The sequence below is a fragment of the Ipomoea triloba genome, chromosome 10, assembly GCF_003576645.1.
Source record: "Ipomoea triloba cultivar NCNSP0323 chromosome 10, ASM357664v1".
In the NCBI taxonomy this organism is placed as follows: Eukaryota; Viridiplantae; Streptophyta; class Magnoliopsida; order Solanales; family Convolvulaceae; genus Ipomoea; species Ipomoea triloba.
In genome coordinates this window covers 9,541,650-9,555,109 of record NC_044925.1, presented here as the reverse complement: position 1 = coordinate 9,555,109, position 13,460 = coordinate 9,541,650, and the positions used below count along the sequence as shown (strand labels likewise).

Below are 13,460 nucleotides of genomic sequence, written 5' to 3'. Positions count from 1 at the left end.
TTTTTGTGGACGTCAGGAATGACGCGGGTGGTACGTTCTTCTACGTGGAGTTCTATAATTTGCTTTGTTTTAAATATTTTTGTTTTTGAAAACCTTTGTTTTAAATATTAATTTTCTTACTTTTTAGCGGCGGCTTCTTCTTAAAAAAAAAAAAAAAAAAAGCGGCGGCTTCTTGTATTGAAGCACATATGTGTATTCATGGTTCTTCTTTTCTCGCTGTACCTAACAGACTCATCATACGCACATTGAACTCGATCAAACTCACCAACCCTTGTCATCTTCTTCAACTCCCCTTCCCCTTCAAGGTAAATCAGTTTTCTGATTCAAGTTATGTGAACTGTTTCTGACTCCGTATCTCTCAGAATGCTTAATTATCTGTTTTCTAAATTTTGGGAATAAAACGGAATTGTTGTGATTGCTGAAATAAAGAGGGGGGAGAGGCGAGAAAAGCCGATCAGATTGCTGAAATTAATGCTGCAAATCAGGGGTTGAAAGCAGAAAGATCAGTTTGCAATTAGCTATAACTGATAACTTGTGTTCATCATTTGTAGCAATTCAGCTATTTGTACTATGTATAGATGTTTTACGGTTTAATTTTGGTAACCAACTAACATGTAAAAAGACTTAGCAGATATTTTATTAGGGAGTATTTATTTAAGTTTTCTTAAAATACTTTTAATTTTAGATATTAATTTCATAAGAATAGAAGTTTTAAAATAATTATTATTAAACTTTTATTTTGTTGTTGATAATGATGTTATAATTATTTAGAAAATACGAATAATCCATATATTTTTTAAAAATGTGTGGGAAATTAGGTTTTGAATAGTAGGGAAGTAGGTGAGTAAGATAACAATTGGCAGGAGAAGTAATTTTCACCAACTAGTGTGTAAAGTAGTATTCTTGAAAAAAAAAATCAATTCAATTTGCCAATTTAACACACTGCACTGTTTAGTGTTTCCAAAATCAGTGGATTGATTGCTATTCACTAAGCCAATCTGCTAATTCTCAAGCATCTATTTTTAGTATTTGATCAAGTAAACTGCTTATGACTATTTTTGACATATTACAAATGCCTCATTTGTTGAAGCATTACATCTGCTGCTGTAATTACGAAAGTTTGAGTATCTTCAATCAAAATAGGCATACCAAGTTACAAATTCTGAATTTAGATTGTTTTATGTGAGTCATTGCTGTGCTTAGAATGTAGAATATTTATGTAACGTAATTTTTTTCTGTTCCTTAATGCTGAAATCAAATGAATGTGATGAAGGAATACTAAATGCAAAATACTTTCACCAAAACTCATTACCATTATCAAGTATTTGATTCCCATTCCTATTCCGATCTCATGTGCAAACCAAACAGACCCTAAATGTCTGATAAATGCCTGATATTGCTGCATTTTATAGAGCTCCCTTCAAATGGCACATTCTGCTCTGGATGAGATGTCAACAACTGGTGCTTTTGAAAGAACTCCATCCACTTTCCGTAATTTGATTTCACGAGACCCCAATACTACTTTCGCAGCAGAAGCTGGTAGGTATCATCTCTACGTGTCGTATGCCTGTCCTTGGGCATCAAGATGCCTTGCATACTTGAAGATCAAAGGGCTTGACAAAGCTATTAGTTTCACTGTAAGTGACGCTGTAAACTCTAAATTTTGAATGCATATGATTTAAATTCTGACATAACAAGCTGCTCATTTTCTTTTCTTCACACTAAGTCTGTTAAACCCATATGGGGGAGGACAAAGGACACTGATGAGCACATGGGATGGATTTTTCCTTCTTCAAGTACCGAAGAACCTGGAGCTGAACCTGATCCTTTGAGTGGTGCCAAAAGTATAAGAGAACTCTATGAGCTTGCAAGTTCTAATTATGTAGGAAAGTACACAGTTCCTGTATGTACACTGCACACTGACCCTTATTCTTTGATACCCATCAATTGTTTCCGAGTTTTTTTTTTTTTTTTTTTTTTTTGTTTTTTTGGGTCTTAAAACAGATTTATCATTTATGTTTTCTTTCTAATAGGTTCTTTGGGATAAGAAACTCAAAACCATTGTAAACAATGAGAGCTCGGAGATAATTCGTATGTTTAATACTGAATTCAATGGCATAGCAGAAAATGCAGCCCTGGATCTTTATCCTCCTCATTTACAGTCCCAAATCAACAGCTTAAATGAGTGGATATATGATGGGATAAACAATGGAGTGTACAAATGTGGATTTGCTAAGAAGCAAGAGCCTTACAATGAGGTAATTCTCATTCCTTTTCACGTATTCTCACACCTTCCAACCTAAAATGTGGAGAAACCAAAGAAGAAAAGGGTGAAGAAAAGTTCCATGTGTTTAAGGACTTCATTGATGAATTTTTGCTTTATTTTTTTCTTATAATTTCCATGCAGGCAGTGCAGAAGCTGTATGAAGCTTTAGATAAATGTGAGCACATTCTCAGCAAACAAAGATATCTGTGTGGAAATCAAGTGACTGAAGCTGATATCCGCTTGTTTGTCACCCTTATTCGGTTTGATGAGGTATGTGTGTTTTGTGTTCCATGTAGTCTAGGCTTTAACTTTTTGTTGTGCTAACCTGCTGTACTTCATATAAAATGACAGGAGAAAGTATAGTTAAATGTAATCATAGTTTTATTTAATTCAAAATCTGTGGCAAGTCTGATTGTTACAGTGAAGTGTCTAGACTTGGTACAGCATAATTACAATTGGAAGCCATTCTTGACTTAAAATCCCATGATAGAGAAAGTTCTTATTCATTCTTTTGACAGATCTCCTTTTCAAGTTGGGTAATAATGTTTACTCTAAAATCGCCCTGTTGGAATTACTGTTTCCATCAAGTTCAAAAGCATTCAGACCTGGTGCTTTTACCAGAGTTATCACTTGAACTCTGCCTTCTCACACCACCAAGCCTACTTAGGTACCTAATATACCCCTATGTATAATCATGTTTACTCCATATAATCATGATATACAGAAATGGCCCACATGGATATATTGTTTGTTTGTAGAAATCTGCAAAACATCTGAATAGACTGAAAATGAGCACTTATATGAGGCTTGATATGGATACTGTGTAAAATGCCAGAAGAAAACCAATCTACCATCTTAAAACTGCTCATATACCCGTAATTCAAGCCTTCAAGGCATTGATGCACATATGGTAAACCTCACTGCAGAAGTGAAACATTTATAAACATATTGATATGCATTAAATTAGTCATTAAGCTTCACTTGCTTTATTCAAGTTCATCTAACTAGTCTTCTAACATTTACTTTGAGATGGAGGTATCATACAACTGAAGTGCTTGGTTTCTGCAGGTCTACGCTGTTCACTTCAAGTGCAATAAGAAGCTGCTGCGCGAATATCCAAATCTATTCAATTTCACCAAAGACATTTTCCAGATCCCGGGCATGAGCAGTACAATTAACATGGAGCACATTAAGAAGCATTACTATGGAAGTCATCCATCCATCAATCCATTTGGAATCATCCCACAGGGTCCAAATATTGACTATACTTCTCCCCATGATAGAGAGAAGCTGTCTGTCTAATAGGAAAGCATGTAAGTCTTGTTCTATTATGTTGTTCATATTTCTCTACTTTTTTCTACCTGTTGTAATAAAGGATTTCCCGCTTGTGTGGTTGGAAAACAGTGTTGTATGATGCTATCGCCTATCAGATTATAATCATAGCTTGAATTTTGCAGATATCATGTTTGCAAGAGATGCATGTTTACTAACAAACAATTTTTCCTTTTTTTTTTTTTTTGAAAACTTGAGAATAGAAAATAGAATATTATTTGTAGAGTTTTCCATTTTGAAAACTAAAATTACTTTTTTTAGATTTCTAGGAAACTAGAGATTTTTTTTTTCTATTTTCCAATCTTTATCACATGCTTGATTATATATTTATTATTATTGCTACATTCCTATCACATTCTAATCTTTATTTACTTACATATAACTAAATTATTTAGGCATAAGAGTCAAATATGTTATTGAACTAAACACATATTACAATTGGACCATCAAAGTAAAAAAGAAATTACAATTGGATCTTTGAACAATGCAAAATCATGCAATTGAATCAAAAGTGACTTGTTTACTTATTGTGATGGTTAATGAATAAATTTTTTAATTTAATTTTAATAATTTTATATTAAATTATTTTTTAAAAAATAAAACCACACCCCCTTCCTCGCCCTTCATCTCCAAGCCGTTGGGGACGAAGGCCAAGGGAGGGGGTGGGTTTTTTTTTTTTTATAAATTTAAAATTATTAAAATAATTTTTTAAAAAATACTCCGTAATTTTTTTAATTCAATAACCGCCATGTCAATAGGTAAAAATGTCATTTTTTATTATTGTATGATTTTGCATTGTTTAGGGACCCAATTATAGTTTCACGTGTAGTTCAATTGTCTATTTAACTCTTATTCCTTATATTATTATTATATAGCCTTTAATATCATGGTAATATAAGTTAAGCAATATCCACATTATTAAAAGAGTTAATTACCGATCCCTTAAATATAGTGAAATTACCAATTTGGTCATTGACTTTTTTTTTTTTTTTTTTTGTCTAAATAAGTCCTCAACTTTGAAAATGTTAACCAATTTGGTCCTTTGTTATTATTACCGTGAACTGTTCGTGTATTTTGAAGGCAATGATGTAATTGCACACTTTTCTTACCTAAGATGGTCCTTTGATTATGTAAAAATTTCCAAAATGATCCTCTAGGCACCATGAATGTAGTGGAACTTAGAATGAAGTATCAGCTTTCTTTTCTTTGATCAGCATACACCTTTCCCCCTTTGATAGCACACGTCTTGCGTAGTTCCATCAAATTGAAGGTTTAGTATGTTGTCGTGGTCTTATTCCTGGCTATTGGCAACTATTGGTATTGCAGCCGCGGCTACGACTTCAAGCACAAGCGGTCTCTCAAGGATCACATCAAGGCATTCGAGAATGGCCTACAATGCGTACTTTGGAATCATTTGAGCAAATGGAAGGATCACTGACAGATACAGATCAAAATGTGCTAGAAATGGACTATGCAAGAACACTAAAGAAAAGCAGTTTACCAAAGTATGTCTGCGATCGTGCGGATTGCACAACGACAAGTTATGGACTGTCGTGCCACTCCCTTTTCGACGCTGAAAATATTTCATACTATTTGAATGCCTACTTCCAGACGCAAAACAAAGCATACTTACATACATAAAAAAATTGCACAGTGACAAGTAATGGGTATGCTACTTTATCATATAGCATGCAATCTATTAAAAAAACAATAAATTTGGTGTAGTAGTGCTACAAAATGTAATTGATGGAGTGGAGTTTCTAATTTTCTGCAATTTCCGTGACTTAGAGACAACCAATCAGCACTCAGGTTTAACAGAGAAAGGAAAATAGTGTATGGGTATCTTGTTCTCTTGGGAGCGAATGCTGGAGCTACACAAAAATTCAGTCTTTTTGAGACAGGAGTCTTCTTCTTCTTCTTTTTCTTTTGTGCTTTTGCTACCTGTAAGTGTTTGTTTATTGTTCTTGATTTCTTTGTTTCACGTTGTTTGATCCCATATGCGTTTCAATTGTTCATTATGCTTGTGTATGTTAATTAATTAATGTGTGTAAGCCCTTGGTGTTTGATGCGAATCGTTGTGGTTTATCATTCATGCATGGAAGGATTGAACGCCACCACCTTGCAAATATTCTCTTGCAGATGGTTCTTTGCGAAGGAGTCCAAGGAGCTTTAAGTAAAGGAGCGGAAAGACGAGGAGGAAGAAAAGCTTTAATAAATAAGAGAAATGAAATTACCTTTCTGTCTTTAAATTTAAAAGATCATAGATGAATTTTAATAGTGGACTAAATTGAGTAGGGTTTTCTGATTGGGGACTTAATTACACAAGAATAATAGGTAGTACCAAATTGATAATTTCACTATAGTCAAGCGAGCATTTTGATTATTAACTTTTTGTTGTAATAGGAAAGCCTATTAGCTTGTATACTATAGATTACATAATAGTTGTAGAGAAGAAAAGAGAAGTAAAGAGATAAAGCAAGAAAAGCAAAGTTGTGATCTTATTCATTGCTACTCCAACCAAAGGATACACATACATATATATACAAAAGTTATTAAATGGATACAATGATTACATAACCATTACATACGTTACAATAATAATGTCCATAACGACAATGAATTGTAACACTCCCCCTTGGACATTATTTGATCACAATCGTGTCTCGTTAAAAACTTGCTAGGAAAAACCTGTGGGAAAAAATCTATACAAGAAAAGAGCGCAAGGTACAATATAAAATACATTCATGCCTCGTTAAAAACTTCACTAGAAAAACCACGTGGGAAAAACTAGTTGAAGAAAAGAGTACATGATATTGACAACCATATGAGAAAAACTTAGTTAAGGGAAAAGTTAAGGGAAAAAGAGTACAACCATAAGCCTTCAAGGCATAATCTTCAGGATTTAGGGGTTGGACCATTTAGGTATTTATTTGCAATGTCTCCCCTTATAAATGTTACTATGTCATACTCATACCTCGTTAAAAACCACACTAGAAAAACCCTATGGGAAAAAGTCTAGTGAGGAAAAGAGTGCATGGTATATGTATATATTCATATAGTGCAAAAGAGAACAACTGATATTCCTCTTAAGACCCAATCTTCAGGATTGTCTAAAGTAAATTTACTTTCCATCTCTCCCTAAAGATAATAACATTCAAATTCTATATGATTTTAAAGTTTCAATAGGTTGTAGAGAAGAGATATGACACAATCTTTAGGATTGTCTTTAGAATTTGATCATATTCTTAATGATCATATGGACTGATGAAATTAATTATTTTTGTTGCTCCTCCTGAAATTAACCTACGCATATCGATCTTAATTATTTTTGTAGGTAGGGATTTCAATGAATACACAGATTTTTCAACGGAGCAATTCATATATTTTTATCATTTCTTCTTGGGGAGAAAATCCTTTTCAGTCAGTTTGACTTTGTAGAAAAGATCATAGTTTAGTGATGTACTCATTTTGTGATTTTATCACCTTTTGAGATATTGACTACATATCTTATTTATTTTCTGCTAGTTCCCCTAAATAGCGGAATATAATGCCATGACCATATTGGGTTTTTGCATAAAAACCCTCAACTCGCTTTACATTATAACACTTTCTGGTGTATATTTTCTTTAGCGAGTTTTGATTTGTATGCCTTAATTGCTCTTTTCAAAAACAGTTAGCACGCTTCGGGCGTTAAACTACTGTTTTAATTTCTGGATCCAGATTTTAAGTATTTATGAGCAATAGGGGCAAAATGTGTTGTCGACAACTGTAACTATTTTGTAAATATTTTTATACACATGGCATTTTTATCAACCAAATAGATGGCATTTCTCAATAGTATTTTGAATTTGGTTGTTCCGCTTCCCCAGTATTTTATTTATTTGGTGCACCTACAAATTTACTGGGGATTTTCGTTTTCTAGACGAATATCTTCAGGATAAAATTTTATGTTCTAGGAGTGACGAAATTTCTACACTAGATCTAGTTTTTACAATTTCTGAAACCAATAAATTTCTAATGCTTCCGGCATAAAGAAAATCGGTAGGAAAGTTTAGTCCTATTTGGAGATTTTAATAATATTTCTATGGACTTAATCATTCTTTGATATTTCTAGCAGATTTTTGTTCAATTTGTGAATCTTCTGGTTCAATAAAACTAGTACATGGGTTTGAAGATCTCTTTTCATTTTAATGAAATTTTCTCGGCATTCTATAAAAAGTTTGGTCAAATCTCCCTCTAATGCCGAGAAACGATCTTATAATAGAGTATGCAGTTAGCGTTTCTAGTCATCCTTATGATAGACTCTAATTATTTGATGGCTCTAAAAAAAAAAGAAAGAACTGCATACTGATATTTAAAAAAAAAAAAAACTTAACGCAAATAGGGAAATGCATGATTTTGAACCATGTACTATGTATTTGTGATATGTAGTGGTTTCTAAATTTTTGGAGGTCCCCAAAATAGATAATTTTCCTCCATAATGACTTAATTTGCCTTCCGGCAAAACTCTATTAAGATTTTAGAGTTCTAGTTAAAAATAAGATATTTTAGTGTCTATGTCAAGTAATTGTTTCATGATGATAATTAGGGTACTCAACATACAATCGTATGGAGTGATTGTATTACTATTTGCATCTATCAATCATGCTTTCTAAATATTGCGTATCAATTTGAATATACGTCATATATTCTTTTAGACAATTAAAATATCACATGGTGATATATAAATGCACACAATTTTGTCAATATAAGATAATTATAAAATATCTTCTGTGAGAAAAACACTTATCTGGCATCTTCATGACGTTTGTCTGACAATTATATGACCATCGCTGGTCTGTATATGATGTTGGTAATTAGCCAAAATCACCTTTTCACAAATTTCAATTTGACAGGGCTAGCAAAAAATATCATATATTGTATTGGGATAAATAATTCAATTAAACAAATTGTATCAATTGTTAATTTTAGAGTTCCTAAAAAAACTCTAAAACATTATAGACGCACTGACATTAGATTGAATTATCAATTTAAATCAATTCAGAATGAACCTTTTCATTATTCAAATACATCTTCCAGCAATCAATAAGATGCAAACGGCCTCAAAATACACATATAATAACATATGGTAATTTGAAAAGATAATAGAGCATTTCAATTAAACAAGATAATAACCATCTCTATATAAAAATCATAATTACCATTAATAATAAAATGATAATTGTGATTTAAAAGGTTGTAAGTATAAAACGATTGTATGTATAAATACTCTTAATATTTGACAATTAAATGCCAAAAAGAAAACTTAGGTATTGCAATCTTTCATCCATAAACATGATTTGGAAAAATATATAATGATAATGGTAATTTCAATTCTAATAATCAGGTTCAATATTAAAAGAATGCTAATCTCAATTACCATAAAAATAGTCCAAAAACATGACAATTACCATTATAAATGATTAACAAAATAGGTATTCTGGTCAATAAATCAATTGATTACTAATAATAATCGTAACAAAATTAATAATTAAATCACTAATAAAATATGGTAAAAAGTAAAATGATTTCTTAAGTCCAAAAAAAGAAACTCAATGCCAATCACCATCACATAATGACCAATTTACCATAATAAAAAAATTATTAAAGGGTAATCTTAATAATGATTATTAATATTATATTAATCATATATGTGATTACCAAAATAATAAATTGTCTAGAAAAATAAGATGCAGTTACCTGGTCAAATTGAAAGGCTGTAAATACATTGTGTAACTGGAAAACGGTGTTGCTTTATTTTCCCAAGTAACGCATCCTTCGTTCTGGCCTATACTGCCTGGTGGCGGGGAGGATGGCTGCCTATGTTCTACAGGCACAAAGCAAGATTATGGTGATGGCGTGGCCCCCAAAGGCACCTTGGCTTCCAAAACACAACACCGTACAAAACACCACCGCCATTGCCTCCCTGCGCCGGACTGCCAATGCCTTCGTCTCTCTTTGCCGGAGCGCAGTGATCGGTAGTAACAACCTCACCCAAGAGCGTTGAAAACACTCCAAACATGCTCTAGCCAAGGTTGTCGATTGAGATGGCTATCAGTGCCACCAGGGGTAGGGGCGATGTTTTATGTTTAGCCGCCAACAATGGTTGCAACCCCGACCAGGCCGAAAACGAATTACACCAACCAAATCCAGGCAAGTATATATATATATATATATTCAAAATGTTTCAAAAACATGTAATTAGTATGTATATAAATTTACGATAATTTTCGAAACAAATTTTCAAAATAAACATATTTAGATTGATGCATTGTCATAATGTTATTCCAACAAAATCCACCATGAAAATGCAAAATAATTTAAGCCACAAAATGCGTCAAGAGTCAACAGATAAGGGATGCATTTGCAAGCATTTTCATACAAAAGCCAAAAACTATCATTTTTTAGTCATCCATGTCAGATTCTAAAGCAGATCAATCCAAACAAATGAATTTTACCAACAAAGGAGGTCTGAAACAAATTTCGGTCAGAATATATGCAAATGCGGAATGAAGAAGATAAAACCTTCCATGATATTAATCCGCCTGCTGAATCTGAAAAACAGACTAGAATGACTTTGGAGAAAGGACCTCATACCTCTTTACCAAAAGAGCGTGCTGATAATGTGTTGTAATAGGAAAGCCTATTAGCTTGTATATTATAGATTACAGAATAGTTGTAGAGAAGAAAAGAGAAGTAAAGAGATAAAGCAAGAAAAGCAAAGTTGTGATCTTATTCATTGCTACTCCAACCAAAGGATACACATACATATATATACAAAAGTTATTAAATGGATACAATGATTACATAACTGTTACATACGTTACAATAATAATGTCCATAATGACAATGAATTGTAACACTTTTGTTAAAATTAAAACTAGAAATCTAAACTAATTTTTAAATTTTTCAAATAGATTAGGGAAAAGGTACAAATAGGCCCCTGAACATTTCCCGAAAAGTCAATTAGGCCCATGAACTTTTAAAAAGTGCAATTGAACACATGAACTTACGATTTTGAGTCTTCTGAGCCCATTAACCGGTTATCTATCCGGTAAGAACCAGTAACCGCCTCCGTGGCTCGCCAAGTAAGCTATGTTTTGATTATTTGGATTGCCACATAAGCTTAAATAAAAAAAATTAAAATAAACAAATTAAATAGCCTAATCATACTATACACATCCCTAATTCTCATTTTGCTTAGCTCATTCACTGGTCAGTAGCTTCTTCCTGCCAAATCCCACGACCCAGAAACTTTCACTCTGTCTTTGCTGGAAAAACACCATTTTTTCCGGCAAAAAATGGAAAACAACCGAAAGAAAATTAAAAATGATGGATTTTAATAACCCGGGTGGTTCGAATTACAAAACCCGATTAAATAATAGGGGTATGACAAGCTAATGGATCATAAGTATACCGCGGGGGTAAAATATATATTGAATTGTATAACGCTATTACAAAGGTTGCCAATATAATAATAGGACAAGAGTGATAAAAGTAAGGTGAAGATGTCCTGACAAGACAACCAACGGGCTTTTATATCAGCCCTAGGTGTAACTGATCCGGAAAAGACGCAGGTAAGCACGCCCAACGCCCGGGCCGTAACCGCCGCCGCGAGACCCGGGCAACGCGCGGACCGCCGAGGCCGGACGCTCAGCCGGGCTGAGCGTGTCACGCTCGGCCGGGCCGAGCGTGCCGCGGACAGCGCTCAGCCGGGCTGAGCATGTTGCGGAACACGCTCAGCCTGTGGGCGCTCAACCGGGCTGAGCGTGCCGCGGGTCACGCTCAGCCTGGCTGAGCGCGTTGCGGACGCTCAGCCGGGCTGAGCGTGCCGCGGACGCTCAGCTGGGCCGAGCGTGCTGCGAGCTACGCTGAGCGTTCCGCGGACGCTCAGNCTACGCTGAGCGTTCCGCGGACGCTCAGCCAGGCTGAGCATGCCGCGAGCCACACTCGGCCGCGGCCGAGCGTGGCTAGCCCACCACGTGGCCGCCCCCGGGTCGTACTTGTTCCGGTTCCTTCTTGCCCCGTTCGTGCTCCGCACCCGGTCCTAATTATTCCATCATCAGTCCCCCACTCTCTGAGTTGCGAGATTTCGGCAACGAAAGAGAGTAAACACGGATCATTTATAAACCTTCGTATTAGGTTGGGTCAGAGTCCGCCCCAACTAGAGTTCTTACTGTACTAGGAGTGTTATCCGAAATTTTATCCCAAAGTTGTTCTTATCCGTCCAGAAGTTCAACCCCTTCAAAGTTCTTATCTTTCCCAAACTATAAATACCCCATGCCATCCAACATTTTTCACCACTCATTATCTTTTCCCCTTCCAATTATTGAGATTCCCCTGCCAAAATTCCCCCTCTTTTCCCCCTATATAAACCCTTTTACCCCCTTCATTATTATTATTTCCTCCTACATTACCACATTACTTCCCCACTTCTCTCTCTACATTCCAACCGACCAAAGCACCCCGAATCACCACCGAAATGCCGCCACCGACCACCGGCCGCCACTTCATCGTCGCTGGACCGCCGTGACCACCGTCGCCACCAGCCGCCGGCCGCCGCCGAACCACCGCCGAGCACCGCGCTCCGCCGTCGCCGAGGCCGAGCGCTCGCCGTCGAGGCCGGGCATTCGTAACCCGTGTCCCCCGTCCAAGTGCGTCTACCCCTCTGCGTCTTCCCTAGAGTCGGTTAGTAGTCCTTCCCCTCTTTTCATGTTCCAAATCTGGTTTCCTCCTAGCATCTGAGTCTCGCTTAGCCTGCATGCACTCTTCCTCGTATGACCCGTACGAGAGTTTCCTAGATTCCATCGACCGCTCTGAGCTCCCCTCCTCCAGCGAGGAAGCTCTTACTTACGAGAATTTTCCCTATCCTTTTGACGGGATCCCCGAGCCTTCCGTGAATCTCATGGACGCCGCTCCTCGCTATGTCATAGAGCCGGTGCCGCTACTCGAGCCCTTTGACGAGTCCCTCCACACACTGCTTGACCCCCGCGTCCCTGGCGGGACCATGGCTCAAGCCTTGACCGACTATGAGATCGAACTCGCGTGGTCTCTTGTCGGGCCCACAGTAGAGCTTGTCCTACCCGTCCCCGGTCGAAGTATCTTGGAGCCCCCCTCCCCTCGCCACTTCGGGGTGCACCTTACCTCGCTCCAAATTGGGCTCGCCTTCCCATTACATCCCTTCATTATTGTGTTCCTGAACCACCACCGCGTGGCTTTGGGGCAGTTAGTGCCCAACTCCCACAGGATCCTTTCCGCCTTCCTGGTCAGGTGTCGTCAGATGTCCGTCCTCCCGTCTCTCAGTCTGTTCCAGCAACTCTTCCAAGTAGGCGATAGTTCGGGCGGGGCCCAAGGCAAGGGCTATGCGGAAATCTCGGCCCGCTTCAAGGCCCGGTTTTTCAAGGATATCAAAGGGTTCAACAAGTACTGGAAGCCCAAGTTTGTTATTATTTCCACTGGTTCTAGCCTTCCCTTCGAGGTCCCCTAAGGTCGACCCCGTACCTTACCTCTCCACCTATTTGAGTGCTTTCCTCGGCGGTCAGCGAGGGGTCTGCACGGAGCCTCTGGTCGCTCCCGAGGCCCTGCACAGTATAGGCTGTGTGCGTGGTCCGCCGCTCCCGCCTCCCCCTCAACCCCTTGTCCCCAGAGTGTTAGTGTTGTCCTCCAGGGAGTCTGGAGGTTCCGAGGGCGATATAGTTGAGGGCAAGGAGTCATCGTCCGGTGGTTCCGACCCCGACTACTGTGGTTCGTTCTTTCCTCATGATTTTATTTTGCTTGCTTTGTTCGATACATGCTTTGCTTGGTTCATAACTTGCTTGTTCTC

At 37.1% G+C, this 13,460-nt stretch overlaps 1 protein-coding gene across 1 annotated transcript; it reads left to right on the top strand.

The window, feature by feature from the left end:
* The first annotated feature begins 144 nt into the window (after nucleotides 1-144).
* Nucleotides 145-3,726, top strand: LOC116031439 (glutathionyl-hydroquinone reductase YqjG-like). The gene is made up of 6 exons (XM_031273652.1): nucleotides 145-305; nucleotides 1,413-1,637; nucleotides 1,727-1,903; nucleotides 2,034-2,258; nucleotides 2,408-2,536; nucleotides 3,335-3,726. Exons 1-6 carry the CDS (start codon nucleotides 189-191, stop codon nucleotides 3,566-3,568), a joined length of 1,107 nt encoding a protein of 368 aa, XP_031129512.1. The 5' UTR covers nucleotides 145-188; the 3' UTR covers nucleotides 3,569-3,726.
* The last annotated feature ends 9,734 nt before the right edge of the window (nucleotides 3,727-13,460 follow it).